Below are 15311 nucleotides of genomic sequence, written 5' to 3'. Positions count from 1 at the left end.
TTTTCTTTCTCTCTCTCTCTTTTTTTTTCATTCTTTTTTTTTCCCATCTTTTTTTTCCCTTCTTTTTTCCCCCTTTTTTTCCCCTTCCTTTTGTCCCACTTTTTTTCTCCTTCTTTTTTGTGCCCAGGGGGGGGGGGGGCGCCCCCCTGGATCCGCCACTGTGGTGAACTGTGGACTTTGGGTAACGCTTGACCCCTACATGAAAACGTGGACCTGCTTTTCTTCCTGTCAAAACGTGGACTTCTTTATTTTAGGGTGTATTTTGATGTTGACTTGGAAATGACTAGTACTAAATTTCTCATTTAAAAGCTTCATTTGGAAAAAAAAAAAGGAATTCCTTTTAGTAACATGTTTAAATCTCTTCCCGATTTCAATATTACAAAATTACTGTGGACTTTAATGTAACCGAGGGCTCGATGTGGTGAACTGTGGACTTTGGGTAACGCTTGACCCCTACATGAAAACGTGGACCTGCTTTTCTTCCTGTCAAAACGTGGACTTCTTTATTTCAGGGTGTATTTTGGAGTTGACTTGGAAATGACTAGTACTAAATTTCTCATTTAAAAGCTTCACCGAGGGCTCGATGTGGTGAACTGTGGACTTTGGGGAACGCTTGTCCCCTACATGAAAACGTGGACCTGCTTTTCTTCCTGTCAAAACGTGGACTTCTTTATTTTAGGGTGTATTTTGATGTTGACTTGGAAATGACTAGTACTAAATTTCTCATTTAAAAGCTTCATTTGGAAAAAAAAAAGGAATTCCTTTTAGTAACATGTTTAAATCTCTTCCCGATTTCAATATTACAAAATTACTGTGGACTTTAATGTAACCGAGGGCTCGATGTGGTGAACTGTGGACTTTGGGTAACGCTTGTCCCCTACATGAAAACGTGGACCTGCTTTTCTTCCTGTCAAAACGTGGACTTCTTTATTTTAGGGTGTATTTTGATGTTGACTTGGAAATGACTAGTACTAAATTTCTCATTTAAAAGCTTCATTTGGAAAAAAAAAAAGGAATTCCTTTTAGTAACATGTTTAAATCTCTTCCCGATTTCAATATTACAAAATTACTGTGGACTTTAATGTAACCGAGGGCTCGATGTGGTGAACTGTGGACTTTGGGTAACGCTTGACCCCTACATGAAAACGTGGACCTGCTTTTCTTCCTGTCAAAACGTGGACTTCTTTATTTCAGGGTGTATTTTGGAGTTGACTTGGAAATGACTAGTACTAAATTTCTCATTTAAAAGCTTCATTTGGAGAAAAAAAAGGAATTCCTTTTAGTAACATGTTTAAATCTCTTCCCGATTTCAATAGTACAAAATTACTGTGGACTTCAATGTAACCGAGGGCTCGATGTTGTGAACTGTGGACTTTGGGTAACGCTTGTCCCCTACATGAAAACGTGGACCTGCTTTTCTTCCTGTCAAAACGTGGACTTCATTATTTCAGGGTGTATTTTGATGTGGACTTGGAAAAGACTAGTACAAATTTCTCGTTTAAAAATTTATTTGGAAAAAAAGGAATTCCTTTTAGTAACATGTTTAAATCTCTTTCCGATTCAATAGTACAAAATTAATGTGGACTTCAATGTAACCGAGAGCTCAATGATGTGAACTGTGGACTTTGGGTAACGCTTGTCCCCTACATGAAAACGTGGACCTGCTTTTCTTCCTGTCAAAACGTGGACTTCTTTATTTCAGGGTGTATTTTGATAATGTTGACTTGGAAATGACTAGTACTAAATTTCTCATTTAAAAGCTTCATTTGGAAAAAAAAAAAGGAATTCCTTTTAGTAACATGTTTAAATCTCTTCCCGATTTCAATATTACAAAATTACTGTGGACTTTAATGTAACCGAGGGCTCGATGTGGTGAACTGTGGACTTTGGGTAACGCTTGACCCCTACATGAAAACGTGGACCTGCTTTTCTTCCTGTCAAAACGTGGACTTCTTTATTTCAGGGTGTATTTTGGAGTTGACTTGGAAATGACTAGTACTAAATTTCTCATTTAAAAGCTTCATTTGGAGAAAAAAAAGGAATTCCTTTTAGTAACATGTTTAAATCTCTTCCCGATTTCAATAGTACAAAATTACTGTGGACTTCAATGTAACCGAGGGCTCGATGTTGTGAACTGTGGACTTTGGGTAACGCTTGACCCCTACATGAAAACGTGGACCTGCTTTTCTTCCTGTCAAAACGTGGACTTCTTTATTTCAGGGTGTATTTTGATAATGTTGACTTGGAAATGACTAGTACAAATTTCTCGTTTAAAAACTTCATTTTGAAAAAAAAAGGAATTCCTTTTAGTAACATGTTTAAATCTCTTCCCGATTTCAATATTACAAAATTAATGTGGACTTTAATGTAACCGAGGGCTCGATGTGGTGAACTGTGGACTTTGGGGAACGCTTGTCCCCTACATGAAAACGTGGACCTGCTTTTCTTCCTGTCAAAACGTGGACTTCTTTATTTTAGGGTGTTTTTTTATGTTGACTTGGAAATGACTAGTACAAAATTTCTCATTTAAAAACTTCATTTGGAAAAAAAAAAGGAATTCCCTTTAGTAACATGTTTAAATCTCTTCCCGATTTCAATATTACAAAATTAATGTGGACTTTAATGTAACCGAGGGCTCGATGTGGTGAACTGTGGGCTTTGGGGAACGCTTGTCCCCTACATGAAAACGTGGACCTGCTTTTCTTCCTGTCAAAACGTGGACTTCTTTATTTCAGGGTGTATTTTGATAATGTTGACTTGGAAATGACTAGTACAAAATTTCTCATTTAAAAACTTCGTTTGGAAAAAAAAGGAATTCCTTTTAGTAACATGTTTAAATCTCTTTCTGATTCAATAGTACAAAATTACTGTGGACTTTAATGTAACCGAGGGCTCGATGTTGTGAACTGTGGACCTTGGGTAACGCTTGACCCCTACATGAAAACGTGGACCTGCTTTTCTTCCTGTCAAAACGTGGACTTCTTTATTTCAGGGTGTATTTAACCCACTTTTCATGCGTCTAGTGCTACATCACCAACCAGCCGGGGCCGAAAACAAAACAAAACACCACATTCATTTTGTCATCAGAGCTGAAATTTACAGTAGGTATGTGGAGTGCATGAAAACAGGTCATGACAAATTTAAACGTGGTGGTAATTTGTTTACGACGCCATTTTCCAAAATGAACTAGTATTTTGTGAATCGGGTACTTCTTCTCCTTATAAGTCTTCATTTTAAATATAATAACTGTCAGGTGAAAAAGGGTGCCTACATTATGGTTCAAAGGGTCGGGACATAGCACAGCACAGCTGCTTCATTGACAAGTTCAAATGTTTCAACTCAAAGACATTTAAAGGGGCATTTCGTGATCCACAACATTCCCCCCCCCCCGGATTTATACAAAACCACCCCAGATTTTGATGCCATCTGAAACCTTCGCCACCTGTTCTGCAGATCTACATGTTCACGATAGAAATCCTAAAATGTATGAACATTTTAATTTCTTTCCGTTCACAGAACGAAATCATTTCATAATAAATTTCTCAAATCAAATAACTAATAGTGAATATAGCTGTATCAATCCAGTAAATCGTATAATTGGCGAGTGTATCATGCTTAAACATAGTGTAACAGGTTTTCTGAAGATTTATCAGATTGACGAACAAACTTGCAAAAACCCTATCTAAAAATCCTATCTAATGCCTCCTAAGTGTTTCCAAGATAGTCTTATTACCATATTGTTGTTTTTCAGGTGAATATGTCAAAAACCAACCATTTGCAAACTTATAAGTCATCATGTGCATGCAACAAAGGTCGTATCTACATTTTCTTCATTTTGCGGGAGAAGCCATTTTGTGTTCAACTTTGTTTTCTTTGTCTCTTACCATCTTCTTTCTTTTATAAAATAAAACTGTTTAAATTTGAGACTTGAAGTCTAATTTAAAAAATGAATATTTAATTCTTTCAAAATAAAAAGAAAACTAATTTGTGCCCAAAATGTCAGTTACGACCTTGTTTCATTCACATGGTGGAGTATCAAGATAAGCCGGAATAAAATCATAAAAACATGAGATGCCCCTTTAATATAAAATAAAATACTTCGACATGCCTTTCAAATACAGCAAAACTGTTTTTATTATTAAAGACAACTTTGAAAAAATAAGGCTTATAAAACAAGGTTCCAACAAAACATGATACATCTCAGTTCAGAGGACAACGAACACATAGGTGGGCTGTTATACAGGTATGGTAGGAGAGGAGTTACTCGCAACTTGGGGATTGTTTAGACCCATATTCATGCCTTCTTTTGCAGTGAAATCAGCCCCCAGTGACCTTTAAAAACAAAAATTCCCATATAAAAGTGAATCATGGTGTTGCAATATTGAAATTGGAGTAGCAAACTACATAACATTAATATTTACCTCTATCATAATTTGGTATACACAAGAAAGAGTTTGAGTACTAAGCTTCTGAATAGCGTTTTTGCAAAACCTTAATTTTCATGTTTAGATGTTACAAAATTGAAATCTGACATGATAAAAACTAATGTATTTCGCTTCAAGCTGTTAAAAAAAAAAAAAATCGTAAGTGGTGATTTTGCTTTTAAAGGCGGCATGAATATGGATCTGAATAATAACATTTTATTTAAAATCCCTACAAAAACCTTCAGTCCCAGCGAGGGCATTAGTATCTGCTTTGAAAATATCCACTTTGGAATGGCGTGCTGGGCAGTCAAGATGTGTACATCAAAATAAGATCGCAACAGAAATATCAGAGTTGGACAAATATTTCCCAAATATGCCCGTGTCTCTTTAATCAAGATCTTAATTTAAAGAATGAAAGTTACATTTGTTAATAAAAGCAAGTGGAAAGTATCAGCATATTTGTGTTCTGAACCCAGGATTCCGAATTCCATAATCCATTTCATTTTTGTATAGAACTCGGGTTACAAAGTGATATGTTATGAACATATAAACATTACATTTTAGTGGATGGATAGTAACATCAAAACATGACCAATACATCACTTTTGTGCTAATCTTGTCTTCTTTGTACAAAAGTATTGGGCAAAGAAATACAGTCAAACAAAACTGTTGGAAAATGGACTACATATAGACATTTTAAATTATCACTTTCATGTCAGATAATAGGTCACATTGTCCATGGAGTTGGGTTATAGTCCGACGTAGACGACAAACCAGACATAGTGATCATTCATCTCTTCAACCAGCATTATAGTTTTGCACATCATTCTTCATTTTGACTGTCTATGGGTGCTGGGCTATTCCCACTGGTGGGCCCTACAGAGAATCTAAATTCAAATTTGAATACGACGACAATACCCTTTGTTTCACAAAACATTTGTAGTGACGTCAACTAGTTTGCGTTCCAAGCGTATCAACCTGTCCATGCCTATTCAATCACCTTATCTTAACGATCATGAAGCACGCACGAAAAGCATGTGATGTCACTACAGACATTTTGGTAAAATACAGAGTAATGTACAATGTAGTGTAGGTATACCTATAATACAAAACATGATTTATTTTTAGAATGAATTTGATATAAAACAGCTTTTGCCCAAATAATATTTCTTCAATGATAAACCTGACCTTCTGTTTCAACTCCTTTTCTGAAATACCAGCCATTCCACAAATTTTGGTCAACCAGCATTTAACTGCAATAATACTGAACAATCAACTTTTTTAACATGTACACTATGAACGGTGAATTGTAAACTGTATATACCTGATCTAACTATTATAATATGATATACTGTTTAATACAGGCTAGTGGTTACATTTTAATACACAACTAACAAATGTATTACAACATTGCTCATACTAGCTACATCAAATAACAAAATGTTATACATATAATTTGAGAGTGCTCTGGTAAGAATATTTTCATGAGGTGAAAGATTAGTTGCACCATACCAGGAGCTGGCGGAACGGCCAATCTTCCACTAAAATGAAAATATTCTATCCGATGAATAAAACATTTATCATTTGTTGTATAACTCATCTACAGATTCCCATCTAAAATATTTTATAAATCATCAGGAAGACAAGATTCAATTCAATAAAAACTATTTTTTTAATGTTCCTTTAGAAGCAGAACCCACACTTATAATTGGCGGTGGTCATCACGCTTGGAATTCAAACCCAGAAAAAGTGTTCTTTGCAGGTGATGTCACTACAGAAGTTGTGATGAAACAAAGGGTATTCATTACTTAAAGCATACACATTTTTTTCCACATAACAGGAAAAGATTAACAATTGATTGCATTGATTGCATTGCATGAGAACATGTCTTGTTAAGACATTTAACTCACTCTTTACAAAAAACAAAAACAAACACAAACATCAGAAATTCATAACAACAAACTGAACCAAGGGTAAATTTGTAATATGTCACATTTTCATATATGAACAAAACACTCTTGCATGCACTATCCATTTCAGAACTTTATATAGATTGTGTACATGTATGTAAAACTATAAAACTGTTCAAAACAACACTGGATGAAAAATTGAATACACTCAATGGTATATGCAAGATTGGAGGTGACCAACTCTGTAGCTTATCAAAGCTGACCCATAAGTCGCTGTTTGACCAACAAATTACCTCATACAGTGGCAACTCGTTCTTGCAAACCCTTTTCTTAACACAAAGTTCCAAATAATACAAAGAGGAATTCAATTTCCAAGGTGTTCTTGTAAATTTCATTCTATCCTGATAACACAAACCTAAATCCAAACCCCCACCAACTTTGTGTAAATGAGTTGCTACTCTACACAGTACAGGAACGAAGATGCTTCTGATCCCAGCCAAATGAGGAGATATCAAACTTGAATGGGCATAGTACCTTAACAAGTTTGATCAGATCACAGATTGGAGAAATGCAATGGAGCATCTCATGTTTGCAAAGGGACTTTGGGGCTAACTCTTATTATCTCCCCAGCTGGGTCAACACAAGTGAGCATCATATGTCCCCGTTTAAGCTGAAAACCTTTATACATGGGCTATTCAATTCCTAGGACGACCAGCCGGGAGGTAATAATCAAGGTTGGCCTGCAAAGTCCCCATTTGATCTACACAACTTTTAACATCTTAAAACATGTAATTACCTACAACTTAAGGATGCACCCAGCAACGTCAAAGTTTGCCATACCCTTAAATGATTTTTTTTTTATTGCTATCTTCAAACTCTGTTCCATCATGTCAGTAAATTCTGTGATGCTAATATAAACATTGAACCATCAAAAACTGTTTTGTGGACCCTTTTCAGGTTTAAAATCTAACAAAACTACAGATGAAACCTTTTTTAACGCAAAATGACAGTGTCCGTTTATGCGATGCATGCTACGTGTCCCGTCACATTGCAACACGATGTGCAATATCCGCGCAATCTATCTACGTGACACAACGCCCATGGAAACAGCAAGCAATGTAAACAGATGGTGAGACCATGTGGACGTTTACTCTCAAATCCATATAAATTCAATTGGAAAAAATGTCTAATGTACCATCGGATGCAGCATATTGTCGGCAACCGTATACCAAAGTCAGGATCGAGACACAGGATCTTGGGGTTTTCAAGATGAGATTGAAAATGCAACTGAAAATCCATGTTTCTGCATAAAATCATAATTTCAGCCATTTCATTTTTAATAGTTTATATGAGTTTTGAACCCTCAGGACTCAAAAATAAAACATTTCTGATTTAAGATTTCATACAGAATACATTGTACCTACTAAAATCTAGTAACGTTTTTTTGTAATTAGGCCCTAGAACTTTTTTTATAGCCCACAACTCATAAGTTCAAACTTGGTTATTATATTTTTGGTACATTGTGAGTTATATTTTGGACACTAGGAAAATAATTTTTTGTTGCAAGGATATTTTATTTATGGTGGTCGAAAAAAATGGGTAAAAAAAATGATAAATTGTTGTCCAAATTGTATGTGTTCAATGGATTTAACAGGTCATTTTCAGCCAGAAAATGTATACCTTTATACACTTCCCATCAATAGTTTTTGAGTTACATACGAGATGAACTATACTGCATAAAGCATGTTGCTGAGTGCATCCTTAAATAAACAATGTTCTTGGCTCAGAAGCTGATCATAGTTTGTCGCAGAAATATACCCCACTTACCCTGCAAATCTTTATACAAACTGTTACACATTGGTCAATGCTCCCTGATAATTGACTGCAACTGGAAAATTATCGAAGCTGGCAAGCTTTGAGTCCACATTTGATCTGTAAAACTTTATTCACAATTTGGCCTTGACTAACTGGGGATCTGATCATAGATGGTACAAAGTCCCATTTGATCTGCAGACATAACTTAATAGAAACACATTGAACACATGATTATGCTTTAATGGTTATCTGGCCCTACCCAATAGCTGAGTGCGAGGACCTGATTAAATTTCACAAAAGGGGCAAATGGTCTACTTTTTGATGATTTTTTTGAAAAAAAGGGTCCAAACTTAGATGAAATTGGACAAGAGTGGTGAGATATTTATAAAGTCTAATAAAGGCCAAAGGTCCATGGTAATTGACCAACAGTCAAAACCCAACTGCTAACCAAGTTGTCTCATAAATCAAAATTAGACATGTTACTTTTTACACAATTTTCAATTTCATGGGACTTCACCTGGCCTTGACTAATTGAGGATCAAAGGTGGTAGCTATGTCCCATTTGATCTGCAATGTACTTAAAAATCTAAATTTTGCAAGTAGCGGGCCTTTGACGAGTCAAGTTAGCCATAAGTCCCCATTTGACGTGCAAACTTTAGTTTACACAATGTGGATGCTTCCTCATCAGCTGGAACTAGCCAACTGAGGACCTCGATCATCACAGTTGGCTCTTAAATCCAAACATTATACATAGCGGTCCTTTGACGAGTCATCATGGCCCTGATCAACTGGTGAGCCAAGTAAAGTTGACCAAAAGTGCCCATTTGACCTACAAACTTAACTTTCACACAATGTACACATGCGGATGCTTCCTGGTAATCGGACCCAAGCCAACTGAGGACCTGATCAAAATTGCCCATAAGTCACTAGTTGATTGCAAAACATTACATACTGGCCTATTTAACTGGGGAGCCAAGCAAAGTTGGCCTAAAGTCCCTATTTGACCTGCAAACTTTATTTTACATAGTGTACACATGTGGATGCTTCCTTGTCATGGTCTAAGCCAACTGAGGACCTGATCACAGTTGGCTCTTAATTCCCAGTTGATATGGAAAACATTATACATCTAGTCCTATCACGAGTCCTATCAACCATGAACCTAATCTAGGGGAAGTGAGCAAAGTTGGAGTTTGACCTGTAAACCTTTATGCACATTGTTACACATGTGATGCTCACTGACGTTGACCATCTGGTGATATGGGAGCTGATAAAATTGACCTGTAAGTCATCATTTAAACTGCAAAACGTTAACCTGGCAAACTGGGGCTTATCAAACAACTTTAGCACAAAAGTTCCCATTTGCCTTACAATCTTCTATACAGTATACATACTGTTAGACACAAGTCTACTCCCTGGCCCTGACCAACTGGGCAGGTAATTAAGTTTTTCCTATTAAGTTCCCATTTGACTTGCAGAACCATACACTGCTTTACACACAGTATGCTTCCTGGCCATGGAGTTAACTGTTAACCTATATAAAGGTGCACCTCTTCCAAAGCACAGCCCTTCATCAAGGAAACCAGTAAGTGGGTTATATGAATAAGAAGCAACCACATTTTACGCATGTCAGTACCTGAAAAGATTTCATCCAAAATTGCGGAGTGTGATGAACATGATTAATTTCACTCATAACAGGTTGAAAATTCACTAAAAATCCAGTGGATTTGTCTTTCTAATTTGGTTTCTAATGAAATCTTTGACTGTTGTCCACCTTTTAGTACGACCCTTCAGGTCTGCATCCATCTTGCAGTACTTCATTATTTTTTCTTTACCGGGCAGTTGGCGTGAGCGTAGTTCTTCTTTAAAGTGTCTGTGTATTGCTTGTTTTTCTTCAGCTGTCCAAGATTGTCTGATACTCCTTTTCTTTCTGCTGGCACCACGGTCACTTTCCTTGTTTGCAACTTGGTCACTCTTCTTTCTGCTTTGCTGCGGCATGCTCATACCTTTAATAGTGAATTAGACAAATAAGTAGGGAAACACAATTAATGTTTCAGGTTCAATGACAGATTTTAAAAAACTTAACCAAATGCAGAAGATGGTAGCTGAGAGAAGAGTGGAATGGTTATATTTTGATTTTTTTTTTAAAGTTACAATTTACATTACTTTTAGCTAGTTCTTCATTTAAAGCTGTCTGCATTAGGAGTGCCATTTAGCCAGAATTCAAACTAAGCGAATGCTAAAATTCAAATAGTGACACAAGGATAATCACCTGTTGAGGGCATCTGGAATAATCAAAGTAAGGATAAACTAGATGGAACTTCGACTGCGCGCATTCGAAAATGATGCCTCCGTCATAGAGCAAGTTTACAAACCAAAACAGAAGAAATTTTTCAAATTCGAATTTCATTGTAATCCATTAACAGGTTCTCAGAATATCGTGATTACAAGCAATTTCTCATATACATATATGACCCTTTGATCTTTGACCTCATGACCCTAAAATCTACTCAGTTCATTGGCTCTGCAAGATGTCCTGAATTAAATAGTAATCCATCTGTCAGTTCTAATGATAAAGCTGTTTTTGCATACATAATGAGCCCATGACATTTGACCTTTGACCTCATGACCCATAAATCTACTCAGTTCATTGGCTCTGCAAGATACATACATGACCTAAGTTTGGCAGGAATCCATCAATCGGTTCTTGAGATAACGCGATCACGAGCTGTTTTTCATACATAATGAGCCCTGTGACCTTTGACCTTTGACCTTGTGACCCCAAAATCTTATCAGTCCATCGGCTCTGCAAGATACATACATGACCAAAGTTTGGCAGGAATCCATCAATCGGTTCTTCAGATAACGCGATCACGAGAACGGGACGGACGGACGGACGGACGGACAACCCGAAAACATAATGCCTCCGGCTACTTCGTAACGGAGGCCTAACAAAGGATATAACAAAGTAATTCATTCACACCTTCATTTTCTTTGTCTGACATCTCATCCATCAAAACAGCATCATCGGGCCTGTTCACTTCGTTGTCAGGATCATCATCAACATCTGGATCTATGTTGCATTCTGAAAAACAAAAAACAAACACAGATTTAACAAGAGCAGGTGAAAAATAACATACATGTACATTATAATCTTTGCAAGGGTAAGTTCATAGCAGACAGCTGTGGATAGTCATCCCTGTTTTGCTTTTCATGTAAACAGCACAGCTGGTACCACAACTACTCTTCAATACAAAGTGTATTTAGAGAGACAATTCTGCAAGTGTCATCATTTTTTTAAAACACATGAGTATCCAAAATATATCAAAATATGCAAATTAGCTCATTAAATGTCATGATTATGCAAATAATGCAATGAAAAGCATCACACAACATCTTGGCACCTCAGTCTGTCACCCTACCAGGTTTCAAATGAATCAGGTATAGCGTTTAGCCTGCAGAGCATTTTTTTTAAGGTTAACCTAAATTGCATTGCAAATAAGCTAATTGAAATTCATGAATATGCAAATAATACAGCTCAAAGCAACACATGATATTGTGGCACCTCACTCTATCACCCTACCAAGTTAGAAGTAAATCGGGCATAGCGTTTAACCTGCGGATCATCCTACCAAGTTTTGGAGTAAATCAAGCATAGCGTTTAGCCTGCGGAGCATTTTTAGAAGGGTTAACCGAAAACGTTAACCGAATCGGTTAATGGAAAGACGGACATAGATAATTTGGATTAGTATGTGCCACCATGAACGTTCAGTAAGGCGACACAAAAATCAAATCACATATTCAAGTATTTGAAATGTTGGCAGCTTCCCATATATTGTATCTCGGATCAATTCTTATTAAAACTGGAGGTACTAATGAAGACATCCCAGTTTGCTTACCAAAAGCATGGAACTTCACAAACTGAAGGATATAGCAAGCATACAAAACTAAGGAAATTATACAATATAAAAACTGTGTTGTATGAGAGTGAAATGAATGATTGAGATGTAACATAAAAGTTTTCTGGCCTAATGTAATCTCAAACTAGAAACCGTTATGATCTCACTAACCAATCAGATATCACTTTAGATAAAAGTAGAAGGAAATGAAAATGGTATGGCATATTCTCAGCCATTCTATCTAGCACAAAACATAAAAAATAGTCATACCTTCATCTGCATCTACACGAACATCATCCAACGTCTTTCCTGCCATTGCCTTTAGGTCTCCCTTCTCCATGCTGAAGAGTACTTTAGAAATCTTTGCTACTTGCAGTGACGCATCTGGCAGGCGGTAGTAGGCTCTGTGGGTTCTTATGTCATGGCCCATGAAGGTGGCTAAAATGTCCACTTCATTATCCTTCAAATTCATGATCTGAGAGCTGATAGCAATGTGCTTCCTGAGTTTTGTCAATCTAAGCTGATCTGGATACTTTGCTCCACACTTTTGGGCATGATTTCGCACTGTATCAGTTGCTCTCAAGTGGCCTCTTCCATCGGGGTTTGCAAACAAGTAGGGATTTCCATCATTGACTACTTGTGACCTTTTCTCCATCAACAAGTCAATGCTGCCTTTCATGTCATCTGTTAGCAAAACGGGTACAGTGTTATTGCATTTCCCATTAATCTCCACCCTCCATACCACATTGCACAACGCCTTTTCCCATTTGGTTAGGCCTTCACCAAATATTCCACCTTCTCCTTTTGTGATACACTTGTAATCACTGAGGGGCATCTTTGAAACTTCTCCCGGACGCTTCCTGTTGAAAACACACACCTGGGTCAGGGTAACCTCAGCCAACTGTTTCCATCTGTCAAGGGTCTCATCACTACTGCAGCTGTTCAGCTTCTGTTTTCCCTCTTTTGTTTCTTTTCTCACATAATTGGACAGTGCAACAACATCTGTTGTCAAAGGAAGCAGCCTTGATGTATTTCTCTTGTTTACTTTTAATGTACGCAGTGCATGTGTGCTTACTTCTGCTTCCCACTTGAGAGTATATGATTTGATGAACTGTTTGCATTTCTTTTCCAAACCAGCATCTGCTTGCAACAGAGCATTTCCCATAAGGACTTTGGCAGCCGTCACCAGTGTATATCCGACTTTCAGTGCCAGGCTAGGTGTTGTGTACAAATGTGTATCCTCATTAAATCCTGCAGCCTTCCTAGTTGCAGCTATGACCTCATTAAATTTGGTAGGACAAATCAAATCTACTAATGAAGCCGATGGGTGATCATTCAATTTTCTGTACTCACGAACCAGTCGTGCAAGTTCACGCAATTTTTGCCGTATATATGAATACTGGTCTTTGTCATGCCCATGCTTCAATGTCAGCCTCTCTGCTACTTGCTGCATTAATCTATCTGATTTCACAACTCTCAATATATCATCATCGACTCCCATTGATAATATCATGTGCACCTTTGGGCTTACTCCTGATGGGCCTGGAAGCATCATTCTACCAGTTTGAACATGTAAGGTTCTTTTTTTCTTCTTGGGTGGTTCACAGGTCTCATCCTCATCCTCAACATCTGGTCGCAATTTACATCTATGAACATGCCTGTACAAATCATCCTTGGAATAGAAAGCATAACAATGACTACATGGCAAATATTCTTCTGGATCCACATCATATTTCGGTCTGTATGCAACAATCAAGGTACCTTTATTTTCTTGAAGGACTTTGACATTGTGACGATAGTTTCCGTAATTTCTCATTTTAGCTAGCAAGTTTGCCTTTTCTTTCATGTCTTTAGTTGCAATCCATTGCTGAACCTCAGTCTCGTTGACATGTTGTGGTGTAAGCAGATGCCTCGGCAGTTTCTTTTGTGGTTGACTACAAAATTTACAGTACTGAGGTTTGTCCCACTTTCTACAGTTGTTGTTTGAAGTGGTCATCACATTAATACTGCAACTGGAGCTTGAGACTTTTGCACTTTGAACACTTGCAGAGGCATGGGCAGGTGAGGTATTAGGTACTGAATGGTCAACAGGCATGGCTTCACTCTCCTTATTATCACTGACAGAAACTGCCACAGAGTTACTTTGACGTCCACGTACAAACCGAAATGGAATGAAATCAGCCTCATCACTGCTACTACCTTCTGGATCAGATTCGGCTTCATAATCACTATCGGAATCATCTCCAGATGGTTCAGATGCGACAGGAGTGTCGTCATCTCCAGATGGTTCAGATGCGACAGGAGTGTCGTCATCTCCAGATGGTTCAGATGCGACAGGAGTGTCGTCATCTCCAGATGGTTCAGATGCGACAGGAGTGTTGTCATCTCCAGATGGTTCAGATGCGACAGGAGTGACGTCATCTCCAGATGGTTCAGATGCGACAGGAGTGTCGCCATCTCCAGATGGTTCAGATGCGATAGGAGTGTCGTCATCTCCAGATGGTTCAGATGCGACAGGAGTGTCGTCATCTCCAGATGGTTCAGATGCGACAGGAGTGTCGTCATCTCCAGATGGTTCAGATGCGACAGGAGTGTCGTCATCTCCAGATGGTTCAGATGCGACAGGAGTGTCGTCATCTCCAGATGGTTCAGATGCGACAGGAGTGTTGTCATCTCCAGATGGTTCAGATGCGACAGGAGTGTTGTCATCTCCAGATGGTTCAGATGCGACAGGAGTGTCGTCATCTCCAGATGGTTCAGATGCGACAGGAGTGTCGTCATCTCCAGATGGTTCAGATGCGACAGGAGTGTTGTCATCTCCAGATGGTTCAGATGCGACAGGAGTGTTGTCATCTCCAGATGGTTCAGATGCGACAGGAGTGTCGTCATCACCGGTCCAGTGAACATTTGAGCCAGATGGTGCAGCATCCAGAACTCCCACCTGAAATTATCGGAAACGGAAACAATTCATGAGTTTAGAAATTAAGAATTAGCCATAATATGCAAAAGTTTTGCATGCATTTCAATTTCGCGAGCAAGACAATTCACAATTTTTTTAAAATGCATTTTCGAACATCAATTGGTAATATTAACAAATCGCTAAATTTGAATGCCACTACAATGGCCAATTGCCACTATCCATGGTGTGTAATTCCAAACTCAATCAAAGACATAAAACTTTGATTCTGTAGTAAGATGAGATTCATTTTTAAACAAGTCAACGCAAAGCGTAGCATCCCTCGCAGGGTACAAATGGCCTATATACG

The 15311-nt window shown here is 37.9% G+C and overlaps 1 protein-coding gene across 1 annotated transcript; it reads right to left on the bottom strand.

Annotated features, from left to right (window-relative positions):
• Positions 1-4105: 4105 nt before the first annotated feature.
• LOC115927191 lies at positions 4106-14383 on the bottom strand. The gene is made up of 3 exons (XM_030992687.1): positions 12316-14383; positions 11130-11231; positions 4106-10152 (listed from the first exon to the last, which is right to left on the bottom strand). Exons 1-3 carry the CDS (start codon positions 14138-14140, stop codon positions 9857-9859), a joined length of 2223 nt encoding a protein of 740 aa, XP_030848547.1. The 5' UTR covers positions 14141-14383; the 3' UTR covers positions 4106-9856.
• Between the last annotated feature and the right edge of the window lie 928 nt (positions 14384-15311).

Source organism: Strongylocentrotus purpuratus, unplaced genomic scaffold, assembly GCF_000002235.5.
Source record: "Strongylocentrotus purpuratus isolate Spur 01 unplaced genomic scaffold, Spur_5.0 spur5_scaffold_20, whole genome shotgun sequence".
Classification (NCBI taxonomy): Eukaryota; Metazoa; Echinodermata; class Echinoidea; order Camarodonta; family Strongylocentrotidae; genus Strongylocentrotus; species Strongylocentrotus purpuratus.
Note: the sequence above shows the minus strand (reverse complement) of the source record. Positions and strands in the feature narration are given on the sequence as shown.